This window comes from Monodelphis domestica, chromosome 1, assembly GCF_027887165.1.
Source record: "Monodelphis domestica isolate mMonDom1 chromosome 1, mMonDom1.pri, whole genome shotgun sequence".
Classification (NCBI taxonomy): Eukaryota; Metazoa; Chordata; class Mammalia; order Didelphimorphia; family Didelphidae; genus Monodelphis; species Monodelphis domestica.
Window position 1 is genome coordinate 479,376,437 of NC_077227.1, and position 20,515 is coordinate 479,396,951.

Genomic DNA, 20,515 nt, shown 5'->3' on the forward strand with positions numbered 1-20,515 from the left:
AACAAAAAGTGAAGTACTGACTGTGCTCTCTACTAATTTCTGAGGGAGAGGCAAAATTTAAATGAGACATATATAGTTCTTGCCCTGACGGTGGTCATAGCTTAGTAGGAAAGAAAGACATAAATACAGATAACTTTAAGTACTTTTAATTCCCTCCCTCACTTAGGACAGAAGGATTGAAGATACTGGGTAATTAGCTATTCTTTTCCCCTTGTAAACATACCCTAGAAAACTTGTCTTATGAGATAGTTTGGAGGCAGGAAGGAGAAGGTAATGACCAAAGCAGGTGTTAGGGAAGGGCGTGCCAAGACTATGGTAGTGGTAGTAAGGGAAGGAAGGTAATTAAGTGTTGGATTCAGGGTAGTAGTAAAAGGTGAAAGGTGAAAAACAGGATAGGAGGCAAAGATCCTGCAGAACTGGTTTCAAGGGATGATTTCAAGGGTTTTCTCGGATGCTTCAAGAAACTAAGACCTCAGGCTTTGGAATGTGTCCTTTACAATGGTCATTTATTTCTATAGGAACTTTATTTCACAGAGGCTTTTTTGCTAGGCCCCACTCTTTTAGATCATATAAATCCTTTCTCTTTTACTAAAGATTTTCATGAAGAGGAGCAGTTTATAAGTCACATTGAGCAGACTATATGGTTTTGGGGCAGAAGTGGTGAGATCAATCCCCTTAATGAGAGGTCCAACATCTCTGTGAGTTTCTAGATCTTGCTGCTCCAAAAGAAGATGGGCCACTGGTTGGCTAATGGAACAAAGGATTAGACCAAAATTCTTGGGTTTTCTAATATGGCTTTTGAACCAGCATTTTTAGCATAGGGGAAAAGTCAACAACTGACCGATGGGATCATATAATGACTTGCCCAAAGTCAGGCAGGTTTTGAACTCAGGTTCTTTGACTCCAGAGAAAGCTCTCTTTACATTAGACTACATTACTTTTTTAACATAAGAGAGTTTTTAAGTGAATGCCACCAAGTGCCAAGAGCACTAACTCAGAGATCTGAGTATCCCACCACATTTGAGATATTAATGTGTACAAGAAGGCAGCGATGCTCATGAGTTCTTAGCAAAAGAATTATCTCTTCCTTCTGTCCATGGCTCTGATATGTGCTTCCTGTAGTAAAAGAATAAGTAAAAAAAAGAATAAGTAAAGTAAAGTAAAGAATAGTAAAAGAATAAGAAAAAGTAAAAAAAAAATTCAGCATAGCTCCTCTCCCTAACTTGCCCTGTGTTCGCATTTTCAGGGGTCAATATTTGGATTATGAAAAGGATGAAGTGGAAGCCCAACCCAGACAATGGAAGAAATATGAATTTCACTATGACAACGTGCTCTGGGCTTTGCTGACTCTTTTCACGGTGTCTACAGGAGAAGGGTGGCCAATGTGAGTTGTCACCAGGTTCTGCCTGACTGGGGAACAGAAGAGAAGGATAAATGTTTGGAGACTATTGAAAATACAAGGGAATTCCTACAGAGAGTCCTTTGAAATTGTCTTGGATCATTATATTCCTAAAAATAGCTAAGTTATTCCCAGTTGATCATCATTTAATATTGCAATTACTGTATATGGTGTTCTCCTGGTTCTGCTCTTTTTAACTTTTCATCAGTTCCTATAAGTCTTTCCAGGTTTTTCTGAAAGTGTCCTACTACTTAATATCTTTACAAAAATAAACTGTAGTAGGACATAGAAATTTTAGATTTTTAAAAGAAATACTAATTATATCCTTTGTGGATCATAATGTAATTTTTTAAAAAGTGATTAAAACTGTGAACACAAACAAAAGCTATAAATCTAAATAAGGACTTAATTAATTGAACATTAGTGGGCCAAAATAAATCCTAGAAAATGAGTAACTATGTGAAAAAGAATGACAATAATAAGAATACGTACCAAAATTTCTGGTATTAAAAAAAAACAGTCCTCAGAAGGAAAAAAAATATATCTTTCGGAACATATATTAACAACAGAAAAGAGTTAGTTAACTGAATGTTATTTTTAAATTTAGGAAAAAAATCATAGCCAAAATCATCACAACAGATGAAATTTTTAAAATTCTAGAAGAAATAGATAAGACTAAAAAATTGATAAAGTTAAGATTTAGTTCTTTGAAAATACTAACACAAAAGAATTAATAGCAGAGCTGGGAATACAGCCCAACTCTTTTGAGTCCTAGTCTAGAGGTTTTTTTACTGCTCCATATTTATTAGGGGGAAATTCTTTCCCAAATCCAGATTCTATTTTGTTTCCTAGAGACTAATTCCCCTTTCTTTCTTTGCTTCCAGGGTACTAAAACATTCAGTGGATGCAACCTATGAAGAACAGGGCCCAAGCCCTGGCTTCCGGATGGAATTGTCCATCTTCTATGTGGTCTACTTTGTTGTGTTTCCCTTTTTCTTCGTCAATATCTTTGTGGCATTGATCATCATCACCTTCCAGGAGCAGGGGGACAAAGTGATGTCAGAATGCAGCCTGGAGAAGAATGAGGTACCTTGTGAGTCCTGGCCTTCCACAGAGGAACCTTGCAGGTGGTGAGGGGAGAGTTCCTGGCTGACATCTGGGGCTGTTGGGAAGGCCTCTCTCCTGCCACCTCAGCAGCACCAGGTCCTTGGTAATGCTGTGTCCATGGGCCAGAGATTAAAAGCTATCTATGTGTCTTGATATTTATTTATTTTTAAACCAGGATTGACCAATAGGTTTGATATGACAGAAAAGTCTCACATTTCTCTGTGTACTAGATCTTGGGTGGGAAACTTCTTTATCTCTAGAAACATGACTTTCTCCATGAATCTGTACAGAAAGCTACCTAGAGTCCAATTGGAAAATTCTGTGTCCACTTATGGACATGGTCTAATGGGGGCTGATCCTTTGAGAGAATAGTCAGTGGGTCATTTCTAAGGACTCTTTCATAGTAGTACAGTAATGAAGGGCCGTGCTATGGTGCCCATGGGTTAACTAATTTTTTTGTGTGTTCTCCCAATACATGTAAAAATTGGCAAATGTCTGTGTGTAAAATATCACATTTTTTGCTAGTCACATTTAGCCAAATGACATTTCTTTAAGACACAGATTTCATATTGAATAGAATTGAATGTACTTGAAAATTCAGTCCTGCTACATGGAATTATGGGAAATAACAAGAGAAAAGTAGACATTTAAAGGTCGATAGAAGTTGTTAACAGGAGGCAGCTTGTTTTTCTGCTTTCCAGTGCTGGGTTTTACTTTGATGAGTCTGTCAGGCAGGGAAACAGAGGCTTGGATTGCTGCAGGAAGTAGCCTTGTTTCTAAAAATCTGTTCTTCCTTTGAAGTTCTATGATACTTTCTTATATTGGATTTATAGTACTCCTTCTTTGAAGACAGCTAGATTCTCCCCACATACCCCTACACCAGTATTCCCTTCCATACCCAAGACTAGGTCTTGAATGTGATTAGAACTTGATAGATTTAGGGCAAGTAGACATTTTAGTTAGGATTAAAACTGGCCTACAACCCAAGTTTGTACTTCTTTAAGAGTCTATGGCAGACACTTCCCAGCTGTGTGACCCTGGGCAAGTCACTTAACCCCCGTTGCCTAGCCCTTACCACTCTTCTGCCTTGGAGCCAATCGATACACAGTATTGATTCCAAGACAGAAGGTAAGGGTTTAAAAAAATAGTAAATTTTTTAAAAAGAGTCTATGGGTGCCATATGTGCCTCTTTTTAGAGGCAACGGCATAAAGCAAAAAGGCCACACCTTGGATCGCATTGGTCTAAGCTGTCAGATCCCTGACCCAAGTGCCTATGGTCTCCTGGGGGAAAGGATCTAATTGGTCGTGGAAAGACTTCATGGGCTCTCTCTTCTCAGTCAAATCTATAATCCTTGACTCTGAATCTTTAGTGGTCCCTGTGACTTCTCCACTCCTTGGAAGAAATCCATTTTGGAGCCTATATGACTTGAGCAGATGTAGACCCCACAGGTTCCAGATAATATCTGATTGACAGCTCTGGGCATTTTTGCTAAGGTACAGAGTACACATAGCATTCATTAACACCACAAGAACAACAATGTGGTATTGAAAGAGCACTGGACTGCAAGTCAGATGACCTAAGGTCAGTCTGCTGCTCTTCTGTCACTTGGGTAAGAACACATGGGTGGTGTATGATTTTGGACAAATTACTTCATTCTTTGAGCTTCTGTGGTGATCATAATACTACATGGGGTGGTTGGGGGGATAAAAAGATAATATGTTTGAAGCACTTTTTCAACAAACTGTAAAATGCTTTATTATCATAATCACTATAATGGGTCACTAAGAAAAGTCAATAGAATTCCTTTGGAAAGCCAAGTGGTCAGACCCCTTCAGGTCTTGGTTGCCCAGAGACTTGAAGGATAAGGTCATTGTACATGCTAGGAAAGGCTTTTAGTTCTCTCTCTTCACCTTTCCAGAGGAGATGCACTTCCCTTTGCCACTGGCTCCTCCAAGCTCACTGTGCTGTCCCCTCTCTCCCTGCAGAGGGCTTGCATAGACTTTGCCATCAGTGCCAAGCCCCTGACCCGTTACATGCCTCAGAACAAGCAGTCCTTCCAGTACAAGACATGGACGTTTGTGGTGTCCCCACCCTTTGAGTATTTCATCATGGCCATGATTGCCCTCAACACTGCTGTCTTGATGATGAAGGTGAGTAATCTTACATCTCTAAGGCATGTGGTGCTCTTGATATTGGCCCAAATGGGACAGGGAGCACTAAAGCCAAGAGGGGAATAAAGATCCCTTTGGGAAAATTGGTGGAATCCCAGCCTCTGCTGCCATATTGAAAGGAAATAGAATTCTAGACAATAGATATTTGTTGAGTGCTTATCTTGTGTAAAGAGAATGTAAGGAAAATGAGTGTTTGATCTCCATTGTCTCTATGTTGATAGCTCAGCCCCTTTGCTATGTTCATATAGATTCCTTGCTTCAGCAAATATGGTTGAAAGAATTCTGCTTTGTAGTCAGAGGACCAGAGTTCAAATCTTTGCTCCACCCCTTATGATATATGAGTGACCTTCAGTAAGTCACTTACCCTTTCTGGGTCTTGGTTCCCCTCTCTGTAAAATGAAAGGATTGGACTAGATCAGAGAGTGGTGAATTATGGTCATGGACCAGTTTTTATCCAACTTGTGAGCTAAGAATAATTCCTAATTTTTAAAATAAAGGAGCCAAAATTGCCATTGGATTGTAGTTTGCTGATCCCTAGACTAGATGATCTTTGAGATGTCTTCCAACTCTAGCTCTTTGATCCTATGATCCTAAGAATCTAGTGGCTGAAAGCCAAAGCCCAGGCAAGTTAGCTTTTTATCATGTGCTAGATGTGCCCCCTTTTAATTGCTAGCCCTCTCTTTCCTCTCCTGGCTAGTTCTATGGCGCCCCCTATGAGTATGAAATGATGCTGAAGGGCTTGAATATTGTATTCACTTCGATGTTCTCTATGGAGTGTGTCCTGAAGATCATCGCCTTTGGGGTGCTGGTATGTTGTCTGTCTGTTTCTTTTAATTGAACAATTCTTAAGAGCATGCTAGGTAAAAGGGCCAGTGCTAAGTGCCTGGATGGGGGAAAGGATGAAATACCACATAGCCAGTGACCTAAAGGAGTCTTCCATATTTACAAATTGGTCAACTAAAAAGAGGATGGGATCAGATATCAGAGTACCTGGGTTCAAGTCCCAGCCCTACTAACTACTTATATAATGTCCAAGTTGCTCAAATAATCTAGGCCTCTATTTCACCTTTTCTTCTTCTTTTTTTTTTTTTAATTAAAACCCTTACCTTCCATCTTGGAGTCAATACTGTGTATTGGCTTCAAGGCAGAAGAGTGGTAAGGGCTAGGCAATGGGGGTCAAGTGACTTGCCCAGAGTCACACAGCTGGGAAGTGTCTGAGGCCAGATTTGAACCTAGGACCTCCCATCTCTAGGCCTGTCTCAATCCACTGAGCCACCCAGCTGCCCCCTATTTTACCATTTCTAAGATGGACTGTAACATCCCTTCAAGCTCTAAAATTATTATCCTGTGATACTTAATAGGATAAAAAAATAGAGTGTGATAAGGGCAAAGACACAGACAAAGAGAGATCCAGGGAAGAGAGATATAGGCAAAGTGTTCTAAGAAATTAGTGAAAGGGGAGTCCACTTTCAATTGAAGAATCAAGGAAGGCTTTAGAGAGTTAGTAGCAAGTACCTACTCTGGGTCTTGAGGAAAGATAAGGATTTTAATAGGTGGAAATGTGAAGGGAGTGTATTCCAAGGAAGGGGCTGGTCTTCAAGGAGGAACAGAAGTAGAGAGATTTGAGGAGCTTGCTGTGAAGAAGTATAGATAGAGAGTATAGACTCTAAAAGTTTAGCATTGAATGGGGAGGACAGATGATAAGCTGAGATGTTGTCAAGGTTAAGAGATGATCTATTTTTAGGACAGGAGAATAAGATCATTTTTTTATCAATAGGGAAAGAAATAGTAGAGAAGCAAAAAATTAATCAGAGAGAGAGAAAGAGAGAGAGAGGGAGGGAGGGGGGAGAAAAAGAGAGAAGAGAGAGAAAGAAAAGAGGGAGGGAAAGAGGTAGAAAGAGAGAGAGAGAAAGAAACACAGATGGAGAGACAGACAGAAATGATTGATGGAAAAAGATTCTAGAAGAGTTTTAAAAGGATAGAATCAATAATACAAGTAAAAGTGTCATCTTTGATTTGGAGGAGTCATTAATCCTCTGAGACTGAGTGAAAAGAGGCAAGGATGGGTGAGGACAAGGAGAAGAGAGGCAAGGGGGTTTCAAAACATTTCAGTAAAGTAGGATTTAAGGTCAACTCTGAGATAGTAGAGAGAATCAGAATTCTGAGTTCTGAGAGAAGGAAGATAGACTGAAACAGTCACACCAACAAGTATTTGATAGGGAGTTGCCAGGCTTAAAAATGGCAGCCAAAAAAGCAAAAGTAAATAAGGTGAACCAGGTTTAGTTAGCAAGGAAGAGTAGAAGGACAAGGGGAAAGAAATTTAAGAGTGGAGAAGAATTACTTATACTATCTGACTTATACTAGCTTAACTTATAAGATTGATATTTGAAAGTATTGAAAAAAGGAATGATGAATTAGGAAAAAGGAAGTGGTGAGGATTAAGGAGAAAATGTTCACAATGTGAATGAAAAACAGATTTAGGAGAAATGAGGCAGTGAGGTAGGAGAAGGGAAGATGGCAACCACAAAAGAGAATTCCAGAGAACCAGATTTTAGAAGTGGAGTTGTCTAGAGTTGATGGTGAGGTCTAAGGTGGAGCCACTGAGACCAAGCATCTCTTGGTACTGAGGAAGTTATTAGGAGATCAGGATGTCAGAAGGGCCATTGACATGAATGTTGAAGTCACCCTAGATCCGTGGTTCTCAACCTTTCTAATGCCATGACCCCACAATACAGTTCCTCATGTTTCAGTGACCCCAAACCAAAAAATTATTTTGGTGGCTACTTCAAAACTGTAATTTTGCTACAGTTATGATTCGGAATGTAAATACCTGATATGCATTATGTATTCTCATTGCTACAAATTGAGAGGTTGAGAACCGCTGCCCTAGATGATGGCAAAAGTGAAGGGCCATATTGGTCAAGGTCATTAATGTGAGAGGGTGTCCAAAAAGTCAATAGATGAGAGCAGTCAGGATCTGAACTGGGTGATATCATTGGCTGATGCAATCTTCAGAGGTAGAGAGTTTTTTGAGTGATGATAGAGGAGCCAATGGGCAGTGGACATAAAGAAGAGCAAAAGAAGGGGGCAGCTAGGTAGCTCAGGGGATTGAGAACCCAGGTCTAGAGATGGGAAGTCCTAGCCTCAAAATGTGGCCTCAGATACTTCCTAGCTGTGTAACTCTGGGCAAGTGACAACCTCCATTGCCTATCCCTTATCATTCTTTTGCCTTAGAACCAATATACAGTGTGGATTCTAAGACAAAAGGTAAAGGTTGTTAAACAAAAGAACTAAATAGTATGCTGACTCTTCCTCTTGGTTTTGGATCATGATAAACAGTTGCCACCCTGGAGGCTAGGGGTGAACTTGAAATCTCATGGCATTTGCTATCTAGCCAGCATAGATTCTTCTCTAGTGCTTCCTCTATAGCAAGACCAACCAAAAGCCATACTGCTCAGCTGTGAATAGAGTTTTACCTCATTCTCCACCACCTCTCCCATGTGAAGTACCTCTTAAAAGAGCCTGAGTTGTCTTCATTGGGCCAAGGAGCAAAAAGGGGGAGAGGGGGTCCTGGTGTAGGTGTGGCTCTGCCTGTGACTGCAACATAATTCTCATGACCAGGCCAGGACTTCCTCCTCAAAATGTGGACATTCTAATCCTGGGATATGGTTGATCAAGTACCATAGGAAGCCATGAGTTTCCTAATATATTAAAAATTTAAGACTGGAGGAAGAGTTTGGATGATCCTTGGAAAGCCTCAGGTGAGGAGGTGCCCTTAACCAAATACCCATCATAAATGGGTAAGAACCACTATTAAATTAAGACCCTCCTCTTAAACCAGCTAGGTGGCACAGTAGGCACATAGAGTCAGGCCTGGAGTCAGGAAGACTCAGGAAGACTCATTTTCCCGAGCTCAAATCTGGTCTTAGAAACTTACTAGCTGTGTGACTCTGGGCAAGTCACTTAACCCTGTCTGCTTCAGTTTTCTTATCTGTAAAATGATCTGTAGAAGGAAATAGCAAACAAGTCCAGTATCTTTGCCAAGAAAACTCCAAAAGGGGTCACAAAGAGTCAGACACAACTGAAATGATTGAACAACCTCTTGGGCCATTGTCTGCCAGGAAGGAATTTGTTTAACCAGTTGAGGTCATTTATGGATATATCCACAACTATACACTTACATGATGTCTTTAGTCAGGGGACTTTGGCTAAATGAATGTGTATCCTGTGGCTCCTAATGTTCACATGGTAATGTCAGTCATACTCTCTGGCAATACCCTAGTAACAACAAAAAAGTCTGTCTTTCTTGGTAGCCAGATGTGGCCTCTGACTAGTTTCTGGCTGGTACTCCTGGCTAATACATTTAACAGTGAATATGACCACTGTTGGTGTTTGTGATCCTCTACACCATGGTTTTGTCAGTTCTTTGCCCCCTACCCCCACCCCAATGTTCCCCCCCCAGTTCCCATTTCAGTCTACAGTTTCACATTTCCTATCCTTTTTCCCTCCTAGAACTATTTCAGAGATGCCTGGAATGTTTTTGATTTTGTAACAGTATTGGGAAGTATTACTGATATTTTAGTAACAGAGATTGCGGTAAGTACAATTTCTTTTCTCTTTCTCATTGTCAGAAAAAAAAGATTTCCTTCCCAAATGTGTTCTCATTCCTGTCTCTCCCAGAGTCACCTGTAGGATTCACTGTTGCCTCCTCTTCTCTAGAGGACTAACACCCCCTGTAGCTCTCCCTTTTCAGGAAAATTGGGGTTGCTTTTCCTTAAGAGGAATCAGGAGTGGGAAATAAAATCCTGGCTTAGCCAAACAGGCTCCTGAATGAAGGTAAAAATGAACTAGAGAGCTGAGTGACAGACTGGTGAATCTGATCAGTGCACAATTGGCCATAGCAAAAGGGATTCTCCAATTTAAGGGATTAACTGGAATCATCAAGCCTTGTTGTGGAGAGCTGTGAGTAGACCAAAGACTTTTCAGTTGAAGTGCCCGCAGATAGTGGAAGTGAGATTTAAGAGAGCAGATAAGGCAAAGTCCCAGAGCAGTAGCCGTTTGTATCACCTCTCAGAAGGAAAGTCTCCTCAACCAATAGCTAAAGTCTAAGAGGGAGGTCTGCGACAGTGAGCCCAATGCTAGACCTGAGCACAAGGTCACATGAATGCTGGCTTAGGGAGGCTTCGGTGACAACTGGTAGCCATCTCTAGCCTTATGAAGGGAACAGTGGCTCTGTCAGCCTTCTGTCCTTTGGCCTCCAAAGGCCTGTCTGAGTGGGCTCTGACTGTGTGGACAGTCGGCTAGGCTGATGAGAAGGCAGTACCTATTTCCCAGTGGCTGGGCTGGCTCCATCAGCAGATGGCAATAGACACAGAAGTCACGTCTCTCCTTCCCCTATCCCCTAAATATCTTCTCTCCTGCCTTTGACTTAAGTTTTGTTCCCCGTAAAAGTACTTTTGGAAAAGTCTACATATGGGGTCTTTTAAATAATTTGCACCTTAATGAGTTGATGTGATAGATCCCAGAAAAAAAGGTTTTATTAGGGTGTGAGTATAGAAGGAAACTGAGGACACTCTGGAAGGAAAGAATATGGAAAAGAGCAGGAATGGAGGTGAGGAGGGGGCTCAGCCAGAAACTTCAATGACCCATTCCCTGCTGCTTGAGTCTAAGGAATTATGACACAATCTTAGCCCAGATCTAGTTTTAAAAGGGACATTTCAGCCAAAATAACCAGCTGGATTTCCTGTAGCCTGTACCCATACATCTCAGAACCACAGAATCTTAGAGTTTGAAGATGCCTCAGCTGATATTTAGTCTAATCTATACCCAGAAAGAATGGCCACTACAATGTGCCCAACAAGTAGTTGTCTATTTTCCTTTCTAAGACTTCTGAGGGCCTTACATTCCCCACCTCCCAGCAGTAGTAGCTGATTTGACTGTTAGACGCTTTTAGCTCTAATTGCTGACATCAAATCCCAAATTGCCTCTTTGTAATTTCTTCCCCTTACTCCTGATTCTGTTACCTGGGTCCAAGCAAAACAACTCTAGTGCCCCTTGTACGTGAAAGCACTTCAGATACTTGAAGCCTTATGAGGAGTCAAGACAAAATTCTCATTTGGAGAATGAAGGTTCCCAAACAGCTTCTACCTCAAAAGAACTTTGGACCTCATGGGCCTGAGTCTTCGCTGCACTTGCAGTTTTTCAGTCTTCGTTTCTTGTGGTAGCCATGAATGGTGAAGATCTAAGTATCTCTCCAAAAATGCTCTTCTTAGCTTGTTCTCCCTCTCTCTCGTGGGTACTCCTTGTCTTTGAGTTCTTTTCCTTTGACTTTTCTCCGTGTTGGCAATTTGGGGCTTCTCCAATGGGAAGTGAGTCTCTATACTCAGTAATTCTAGGGGCCCCACAGGTTACCCTCATTGGGGATCATTCCTATTAATACTGTAGCTCACAAGTCTCCACCAATGCATTTTCCATGAATAGATCAGTCACTATTACTTAACATTATCTAAAATATTTGCTAAAAATGCAAAGTAAAGAAAAAAATATATATAACATTCTACTCATCAACCTGATTCACACTTTCCAACCAATACATATAGTATATATGGAGGGAGACTTTGAATCCCAGGGGATAAGGTATAGATATGGGGAAAACTTGTGGCCAGGACAACTCACAGCTCTGGAACTCTAGGCTTCAATATTCTCTTTCTGTCTTAGAAATTGTCTATAAAAATTTCTTGATGATCAGAGTTTCTGTGGGAACAAATACTTCCTCTACGAAGCCGAACTGATCCTCACTGTTTTAGACTTCCACTTTCTTAGGCCCAGCATCTGAGTTTGACAAAAAGATCTGTTAGGTTGCTTCTCTAGTGTTCTGCCCTCCAAACTTTTCCTCTGCTTAACTTGGGTTTGCTCTGTGACAGCAACTTCATCCATCACTTCTAGCTTCAAGCAAAGCGGATACCTTCAGCTAAAGTATTGTTAAACATTTCTTTTAGAAAAAAAGGTGGCAACCCTTATCTGAATCTTGGCAAAAAGTTTCTCCAACTCTGCTTCTTTGACAGGACTTTTCTCTTTTTTTTCCTTTTTCTTCCTTGTTTTTCCCTTCAACAGCAACATATGCAATGCTGAAAAGTATTTTGGGCTTCTATTCTTCTCAACAGAGAATAGGAGTAAGGAGCAAAGTATATTCTTTCCACTCCTCAATAAATTACATATACATAATGAACAAATGCCCTGTCATGTAAATCACTAACTGCTTTCTTCAGAACACTAAATCAGATTTATACCCTAAACAATAATGGGGGGGGGGAGTTCCCTGGAGCCATTTATTAGCTCACTAAAAGAATCACTTTTCTTTGCCTACATAGGCATGTATTGTTAAGTAAAAAATATAAAATCGAGTCCCCCACATCCTGGGGCTTCTGAGACCACAAGATGCATGCAGAGGTCTTCTAGTCCAGCCATCAGCCTCCAAAGAGACGACACTTAGGAAAGCGTGTGTGAGACAATCCTTATCCACTCTCTCAACCTTGGGGTCATACCTGATACCTGTGAGACAGGCCTTCCTTCTCCTACCCCCATCCCTAATTCATTAACCAAAATGAGCGTCACACAAGGCTGCTAGCTTTCTGTTCTTTAGCATTTGCTTTGCTCTTAGCTGAGCCATAGAATAGAGAGAGATTGTCCAGTTTCACCCTTTGTCCTCCATCAGTCCCTGAAAGGAAACAGAGACTCTTAGAATTTGTTATCTCAGGGCCTCAGAAATATCAGGCCTTTGCCTAGGTAGGAATTCATGATCTCCTTTATCTGACTAGAGACACACACTATTAGTATTTCATTTTTCTCTTTCTCAATATCCTTAGGACACTAATGATGTAAAGCAGAGAGAATAACACTGGATTTTGACCCCAAAATCCTGAATTCAAATCCTGTCCCTTCTGCTCAAGACCTACTTGACCTTTGGCAAAAGTCATTTTACTTTTCTGGGTCTCAATGTCCTCACCTTTGAAATAAGAGTATTGGACTGAGTAAACTCTAGGGTATCTTCTGACTCTTAGTCTGTGATTTTCAAAACAACTTTTTGCTCAGGAGGAAAATGCTCAGAGGAAAAATGAAGTGGTACTGAATTTATTTATCCAAGAAATCCAGGATTAAACCAAACAAATAAGAAACAAAAACCATTTACTTAAAAGAACAGATTAATTGTTTTAGTATAAGTTATCAAAAGTGGCCATTGACACTGATCAGCTTCACCAATGTTGGGGGTGCTATTTCTATGGGCAAAAACATGAAGACAGTATCTTCATGATCCTCTTCACCTTGATCTCAAGGGAACACAGGCATTATAGGTGCCCGATTCCTTCTACAGGCAATGTGGAACAAAACCTTTTCTTCTGAGAGCTTGGGGGCACTCAAGACACTTGGACTGAGTGGGCCTCACCTTGAACATAGTGTTTATTTTGCTAAAATGCAGCCACCTCAAACACATAGCCACCAGCTCTATTGCCTTCAGGCTCATGTGGTTCTGCATTCAATTCCCTGCCTTGTGTCTTGTATAGGGTGAAGCTAGAATTATGGGGTGGGAGGGGGTGGGGTAGAATATAAAATTCTGATGATTATAAGCAGATCACATGGTGAACTGTTGGCTTCCCCCCCTACCCTGGGGCAGAGGCAGATATTGTCCCCTATGCTCTTTTCCAAGAGTTTGATGCTCCTTAATGTATATAGCCAAATCTCTACCCTGCCCATTGCATCCCAAATCTGGACATTCCATGGTCTAACCTAATGTAATACATACAGAGCAGGTGAGAAAATAACTTGACCAAAGCCTGCAGTGAGCATCATTGCTCAAACTATTGGACAGATAAGGCCCTGCTCCTCTGTGTCCTTCCTTGGAGTGAGTTGGTCAGCAGAGGGATGGATGAGCTTCCAAAAGATCTAGATTCCTCTTTCTCCAGGCCTCTGTGAGCCTTCTTGGTGCCCAAGATGGTGGTGGTCTCATGCTATTCATTGACTGCCCTGCCCAGAATTAGAGTAAGTTCCATTTCTGGTAGAGCTGCAGGCCTTCCTTTGGAAAGCACGTGGCCAGGCACATTGGCTGTGGATTCTAGGCAGGGAATTAATGTCTCTGGGCAATCTGAGCCATGGACAGCCTGGACACCATCCCAACCCTGTGTATTACTCGTAGTCCTCTGGGTAATTCCAACCTTAACCCCTTTAGCCCTTCTACCCTTACCACGTAAAGGCAAAAAGATTCATAGTGTTTTCTCTTGGAGTTGTTGTCTGTTAGGTTTCATGTCCTTAATGGAAGTAGTTTTCTTCCTTGGATAAAACCTTGCACATCATTTTCTTCACCCATATGTATAACCAACTCAAGCCAATGAAACCCAGCTGGGCCTGCCCCTGGGAAAGAAAGGTGTATGTGTGTGTGTGTTGTTGTTATTGTGTTTGTGTTTGTATATGTGTGTGGTTGTGGAGGTCAGGTTGTTGCAGTCTCCAAGTTAGGGTCAAACAATCATCAAATTCCAGCAAAATTCCTTTGCCTGGAAATAAAAACACAGCATATCCACAAAATGCCTTCTAATTTGCATTACAAACAGAAATGCAAAGAATCCCACCCAGTCCCTTGAGTTTTAAGGTTTCCAAAAAACAGGTTTTGGTATGATGTATTTTGAGAATGATGATCCCCAATCAAATAATCTTCCAGTGAAGTTTTCAGAGTTTGAGTTTTTTACTTGTCCTGATGACTCATTTTCTCTTTTGTTTTCTGTTTTGTTCCTTATTTTCCTTAACCTACCTGCTGAATCACGCCATCCAATCAACATACAATGCGAAAACCCATGTCTCCGTCTGTATGTTGTGCGCCTGCTGCTCAAAAATACCCCACTTTGTAAATAATCTTGCCAATGTCCATCCATGAAAACATCACATATAGGAAACGGTTGGTTTCATGAATTTAAACAGTTCTTACAATTTTCTGCTTTGATTTGATAGTCTTTCTATTTACTTTTTCCTCCTTTGGTTCTTTAAATGCAGCATTCCCTTGCACCCTTGCACTGGCAAGGCTCAGTATGTGTGTGTCTTGCGCTGTTGTCCTGGACCCAGCTGCCTTCCTCGTGGCTTTCTCTCTCTCTCTCTCTCTCTCTCTCTCTCTCTCTCTCTCTCTCTCTCTCTCTCTCTCTCTCTCTCTCTCTCTCTCACTTCTTGGGTCTTAAAGCCCCTCAGAACCTCCCAGGAGAGGGGCTTTCACACAGCTGTACTCTTTGCTGCCTCTTTTTAAAAGGATGTCGGGAAACAGCCACAGGTATTATTTTGGTCTAGACAGTGTCTAGGTAGGGGGTGGCTGGGTTCAGCTGGTCCCTGGAATTGGAAAAGGCTCAGCTCCTGGGAAAGTCCTCATTGCCAAAGACTGGCTCTGGACCAGAGTCTGCTCAGCCCTCACCATCCTGGCTGTTGTACACAGCCTAGCCAGAGGGACAGATTGTTCTGCCCTGGGTGTTTCTGTTGCACAATTGCTGTTACCTCCTTAGACTGTTCCGTTCTCTCTTCAGCACTTGGCCATAGGATCTTTTGCTTCTACTCTGCCCAGAAACATGGAACAGAACTCCAGGAAAGATAAAGTAGGAAATGCTGCGGGGCAGACCTTCCCAAACTGTAGCTTCTTAGAAGCATTGGTAGAGATGTCCAGCAGGTCAGGATATCAACAGAGACTTCTCTGGGAATGGAAGCTAGAAGCAAGTTTGGCTGCGTGTGATTCAGATGAATTGTACTGGACTGCATCTAATGGTACAGCATCATATTGCTTTCTATATCCATTGGCATACATTACTGGTGACAGCTCAGCAGCCACATGAGGCATGACCTTGACCAACAACACCATGGCTGATTCCAACCCCTTAGAGCTGTGTTGGAGAAGATGTGCCCTGGTGGCATGGAGGGGGTTGCTCTGTTCCTTCTTTCCACAGCGTCTGAGAACATTTTTTGCATGCCCTACTCCTCTGCCATCAGCCCAATTTGAGCGTTTCTCCCTCTGCTCTCTGGGGTAATGTGGGGGTCGGGGGGGGGGGGGGGGCTTACAGGTGACTTAAAAGGTACAGTTTGGGCATGTGATCTTTAAAAGGTTCACCAATGCTGCCCTAGAGATACCACATGGAGGAGGAGATCCAGAGCCAAGTCACCAGCCTCTGTATCTTTCCTGCTTCTTCCTTGTCCTCCCTTGATTTTTTTTTAAGATGTGAACTTAACAGTCATCAACAAACACGGGCATTTCAATATATAAAGATGAACAAGAAAGAAGATTGTATAAGAAACTGGAAGGAGGTCACAAGTAAATAGCTTGATCTTTTACTTGATCTTTTTAGGATTATTCCCACATCATCTCTGTTCAAGTAACACTCTTCTGGCTCAGCCACTCTATACCCCCAAATAGCCAGTCTTTGACCCCACCAAACCACATAGACTTCCCCATAAGTGGCAGCCATTCACTACTCGCCCTTCCCTCTGACGGCTTCTATTCCACTTTCTTTGGTCCTGGGCAAGACAGCATCTGTGTGGCCCCTAAGAACTCTAGTCTCCTGCCACAGGATTTGGAACACAAAATTGGACTGAGCTCATCCTTGGCCTGGGATGCTTTTGTGGAAGTTTCAGATGCCTGGGCTTAGAGGAGTATTGTGGACACTGCTGATGGGTCCCGCATTGAGGGAGTTTTCTGAAATCATCCCAGGAACCAGACACTTTGCACAGAATGAGCCTAACTTTGATCTTTGACTGGCCAAGGTTTGGAGGCATTAAAGTTCAGGATTACTATGTCCTGTGAGAATTGAGGATGGGCTCTGTGTGTGTGAGAGAGAGAGAGACAGACAGACAGACAGAGACAGACAGAGAGATAGAGAGAGAGGGAGGGAGAGAAAGAGAGAAGGAGAAAGGAGGGGACAAAAGCAAAGAACAGAAAATAGCTAAAATAGAGAAATAATTATAGTTTTGAATGAAGACACCTTCATGTCATGCTCAGCAGGAGTCTAAAGCCAAGAATATACCCTTCTGGTTCTTACAGTGATAAATTTTTAATTAAAAAAGCTAGTTTACAAATCCTTAATGAATACTCACCCATGCAGAGGACTTTGTTATGCCATGGGGGGAAAGGTAGATAATTCAGTTGGAATCAGTAAACAACTTATGATTGAGATGAGTTATTGATATGAGTTCATCTCTGCTTGGCACTGGGGAGACCAGATAGGAATCCAGTCCTGGGATTTTATTGACAGAGGGAATTCCCAAGTGAGGAGACTTCCTCTATGAGGGCAGGCCAGCATTTTCTCTGTAACGTAAAGCTTTAGGGAGTTGTGAGAGGTTGGGATTGCTCAAGGCCAAAAGGGCAATGTGCACCAAGGAGTGGGAGTTTCTAACCCCAAGGGCTGCTCTCTATCTGCTACACAGATAGATTTCTTGTTAGAAATACCAGGATAAAAAAAAAAGACAATTCCTTCTCTCAAGATATATGTAAATACATTATATTCTCTGAGAAGAAGAGAATATAGCATGTACACATATAAGTATGTAATACAAGGTATTATATGATGCAGGCAAAAGAGAGATTCAGATAAAATAAGTTCAGAAGGGCATTGCAGGCAAAGATGGGAAATAGCATATGAAATAGTCTAGTTTGGATGGAATATAGGATATACGAAGGGGAACAATGTGAAATAAAGCCAGAGAGGCAGGTTGAAACCAGACTGTGGAGGGTCTTAAATGCCAGGCTCAGGAGTTGCATTTTATCAAAGATTTTGGAGCAAACTAGTGACATAAACAGACTTTTGCCTTAGGAAGATATTTAATAGCTGTATGGCTCTGGGCAAGTCACTAAACTGTTTGCCTCTGGTCCCTCAGCTGTAAAATGAACTGGAGAAGGAAATAGCAAACCACTCCAGAATCTTTGCAAAGAAAACCCAAAATGGGGTCAGGAATATTTGGACATGACCAATATGACTGAATAACAACAACATACATTCACACATTATCCTTCCTGAGAGAGTGTAAGCTCCTTGAGGGCAAGAATTGCTTCAATTTTACCTTTGTATCCACAGCATTTGGCAATACCTATCACACTGTGAGTAAGATGATTATTCATTCTGAGGCTTCAAGCCTGAGTGACTACCCACTTTTATGAGTGTCTACCATGCTTAAGACCTTATGCTCAGCTGTGGGAAAGACAGAAGGAAAGGCCTTTGCCATCTTGGGGCTCAGCCTAACTTGGGAGATAGAGCATGACATGAAGCAGTACCACAGCCCAAGGTACACAGTGCTTCATAGGTTGTGAGAGGTACAAGCAGGACAAGCTATAAGAAAAATACAGTGAGGGGGCAGCTGGGTTTGATTGAGTGGATTGAGAGCTAGGCCTAGAGATGGGAGGTCCTAGGTTCAAATCTGGCCTCAGACACTTCCCAGCTGTGTGACCTTGGGCAAGTCACTTGACCCCCATTGCCTAACCCTGACCACTCTTCTGCCTTGGAACCAATACACATTGATTTCAAGACAGAAGGTAAAGGTTTTATAAAAATTAAAAAAAAATACAGTGAAATAATGAAGTATCTTTGGTTCCAATAGTCAAGAAGGCCTGATGGAAGATATGGGGCTTGAGTTAGATCTCAAAGGGTGAGTCAAATTTGGATAGGAAGAGAGAAGGGGAGGCTACACTGGAATGGAGTAGGCAGGAAGAACAAAGTGGCTGGAATGCCCTGAGGGACAAGGAGCAAACTAGTCTTATCTGAAGTGTAGAATTCATTCAGGGAGCCAGCCAGAAATAATACTGGAGAGAATGACTGGGGCTCCATTGGCTTTGAAGGAGACAAGCAAATATTTTATCCTGTAGACAATGGGGAGCCATTGCAAATTGCTGAAAAAAGAACTGACATGGCCAATGCTCTACTAATTGAAGAAGCTTCATCTAACAGTACATGCGTAAATTATCAGGAAGGAACAGCAAGATGGTTACACTAATCTAGGAGTGAAGTGATAATAACCTGAACTCTTCTAGTGACTGAGAGTGAAAAGGAAGTTAGGAGGCACTGGGGAGAAGACTTAGAAGTTCTGGATCAGGGGTTGGTCTGCTCTGCATTTGTATTTTGGTCCCCAAATGTAAATAGAATTTTTTATGTTACTTTTTTGTCATAACTACCAAGATGAGGGCTGAGACCTGATCAGACTTAGACAACTCTGGAATGGATGCCAATGACCAGACTGCCTAAGAAACCAAGCCCAGACCAAGAACCCTCAGCCCTGCAGGAGCTTTTGTCATTCTTGGGAACAACATGATCAACTGTGGATGAATTCTGTCCTGGGTTCAGGAGAGATCATTCCTCTAGGATAGTGACTTCAAACTCAAATTCGAAAAGACAGCTAAACCATACATAAGGATCTCTGCGGATCCAATATTGACTTAGAAAACTACAAATTGAGGACAGCAAGGTGGCTCAGGGGATAGAGAGCCAGGCCTCGTCATGAGGTCCTGGGTTCAAATATGATCTCAGACAGTTCTTAGCTGTGTAATCTTGGGTAAGTCACTTAATTCCAGTTGCCCAACCTTTACCACTCTTCTGCTTTGGAACCAATACTTTGGAAACAGTACTTGATTCTAAGACCAAAGATAAGGACTTAAAAACAAACAAACAAACAAACAAAAAAGAAAATTACAAATCACCTTGAACCATGTCTTAACTGTGTTTTGTTTTTTTTTTTAAATATTAAAGATTTCCCAATACATTTTAATCCAGTTCAGGCAGTCCTGGAGTATGGGAAGGGTGGGGCAGTCAATAAACCCCACCTCTCACTTTAGTACCCAGAAGAGGCCTCTCCCAAACAATATTCTAGAAATCATGAACCAACAGTCTAATAATAATTACTAATCAGTCAATAATCATCTGTTGGGGGCAGCTAGGTGGCTCAGTGAGTTGAGAGCCAGGCATAGAGAAGGGAGGTCCTGAGGTCAAATATAACCTCAGAAAAATTCATAGCTATGTGCCAGTGGGCAACTCACTTGACCCCCATTGCCTAGCCCTTCTGGCTCTTCTGCCTTGGAACCAATACATAGCATTGGTTCCAAGACAGAAGGTAAGGGTCTAAAATATATTATCTGTACCATGCAATAGGAATTATGGCAGTCTGTGTGCCAGGCAACTGAGCCAAGTGCTGGGCAGCTTAAGCCAAATGCTATGTAAAAGAGCCCCTGCCCTCACAGAGTTTTCATTCTAGTGGGGATACAACATTTATATATGAAAGAATTTACACAAATCAGTTGCAAGGTAACTGCTCCGCCGTGGAAAGCTTTTTGCTTGAACAAATGAAAGACACGGACAGTCCTCGGGTAATCCGTGCTGGAAGGTCCCTGGTTTTCTCCTTCCCTCAGCATTGGCCTTGAGGATTCTGCAGAATATTCATGCCCTGACAAGAGGGCAGTCCAGCCAGCTTGGATCTCTGCACCTCTGCTCTGACTATGCAGCCCTGCTAGGCAGTGACCGCTGCTTCCTTTCCCAGGAATGAAGCCCAGAAGTCCCAGGAGGCAGGAAGTCCACAGCCAAGCCATTTACGGTTGTCCCGTTCTGAAGCCAAAAGCTCACCCTCTTCCCCAGGTCCGCACCAGAGTGCAACAGGTGTGGGGGCCACCTCACTCTGAAGGGAACTTTGGCACTGCTCTTGGTGGAAAATGGTCCTCATCCCAAAGCCAAGGACAGAACATCCCAGGGCTTGGAAGCACTGCATGGAGATGCTCTTGTGTAACAGAAAACAACAGGGCAGACAGAGAGCATTCATCTAAAGGAGCTAATCCAAGCCAGAAGCAAC

The 20,515-nt window shown here is 42.0% G+C and overlaps 1 protein-coding gene across 1 annotated transcript in view; it reads left to right on the forward strand.

The window, feature by feature from the left end:
• The window catches only part of CACNA1B (calcium voltage-gated channel subunit alpha1 B), a 268,165-nt gene that overhangs the window by 188,243 nt on the left and 59,407 nt on the right, over nt 1–20,515 (forward strand). Inside the window, 5 exon segments of the mRNA XM_056812766.1 lie at nt 1,247–1,384; nt 2,284–2,485; nt 4,493–4,657; nt 5,376–5,486; nt 9,191–9,274. Of these exon segments, the coding sequence (XP_056668744.1) occupies nt 1,247–1,384; nt 2,284–2,485; nt 4,493–4,657; nt 5,376–5,486; nt 9,191–9,274 (700 nt within the window).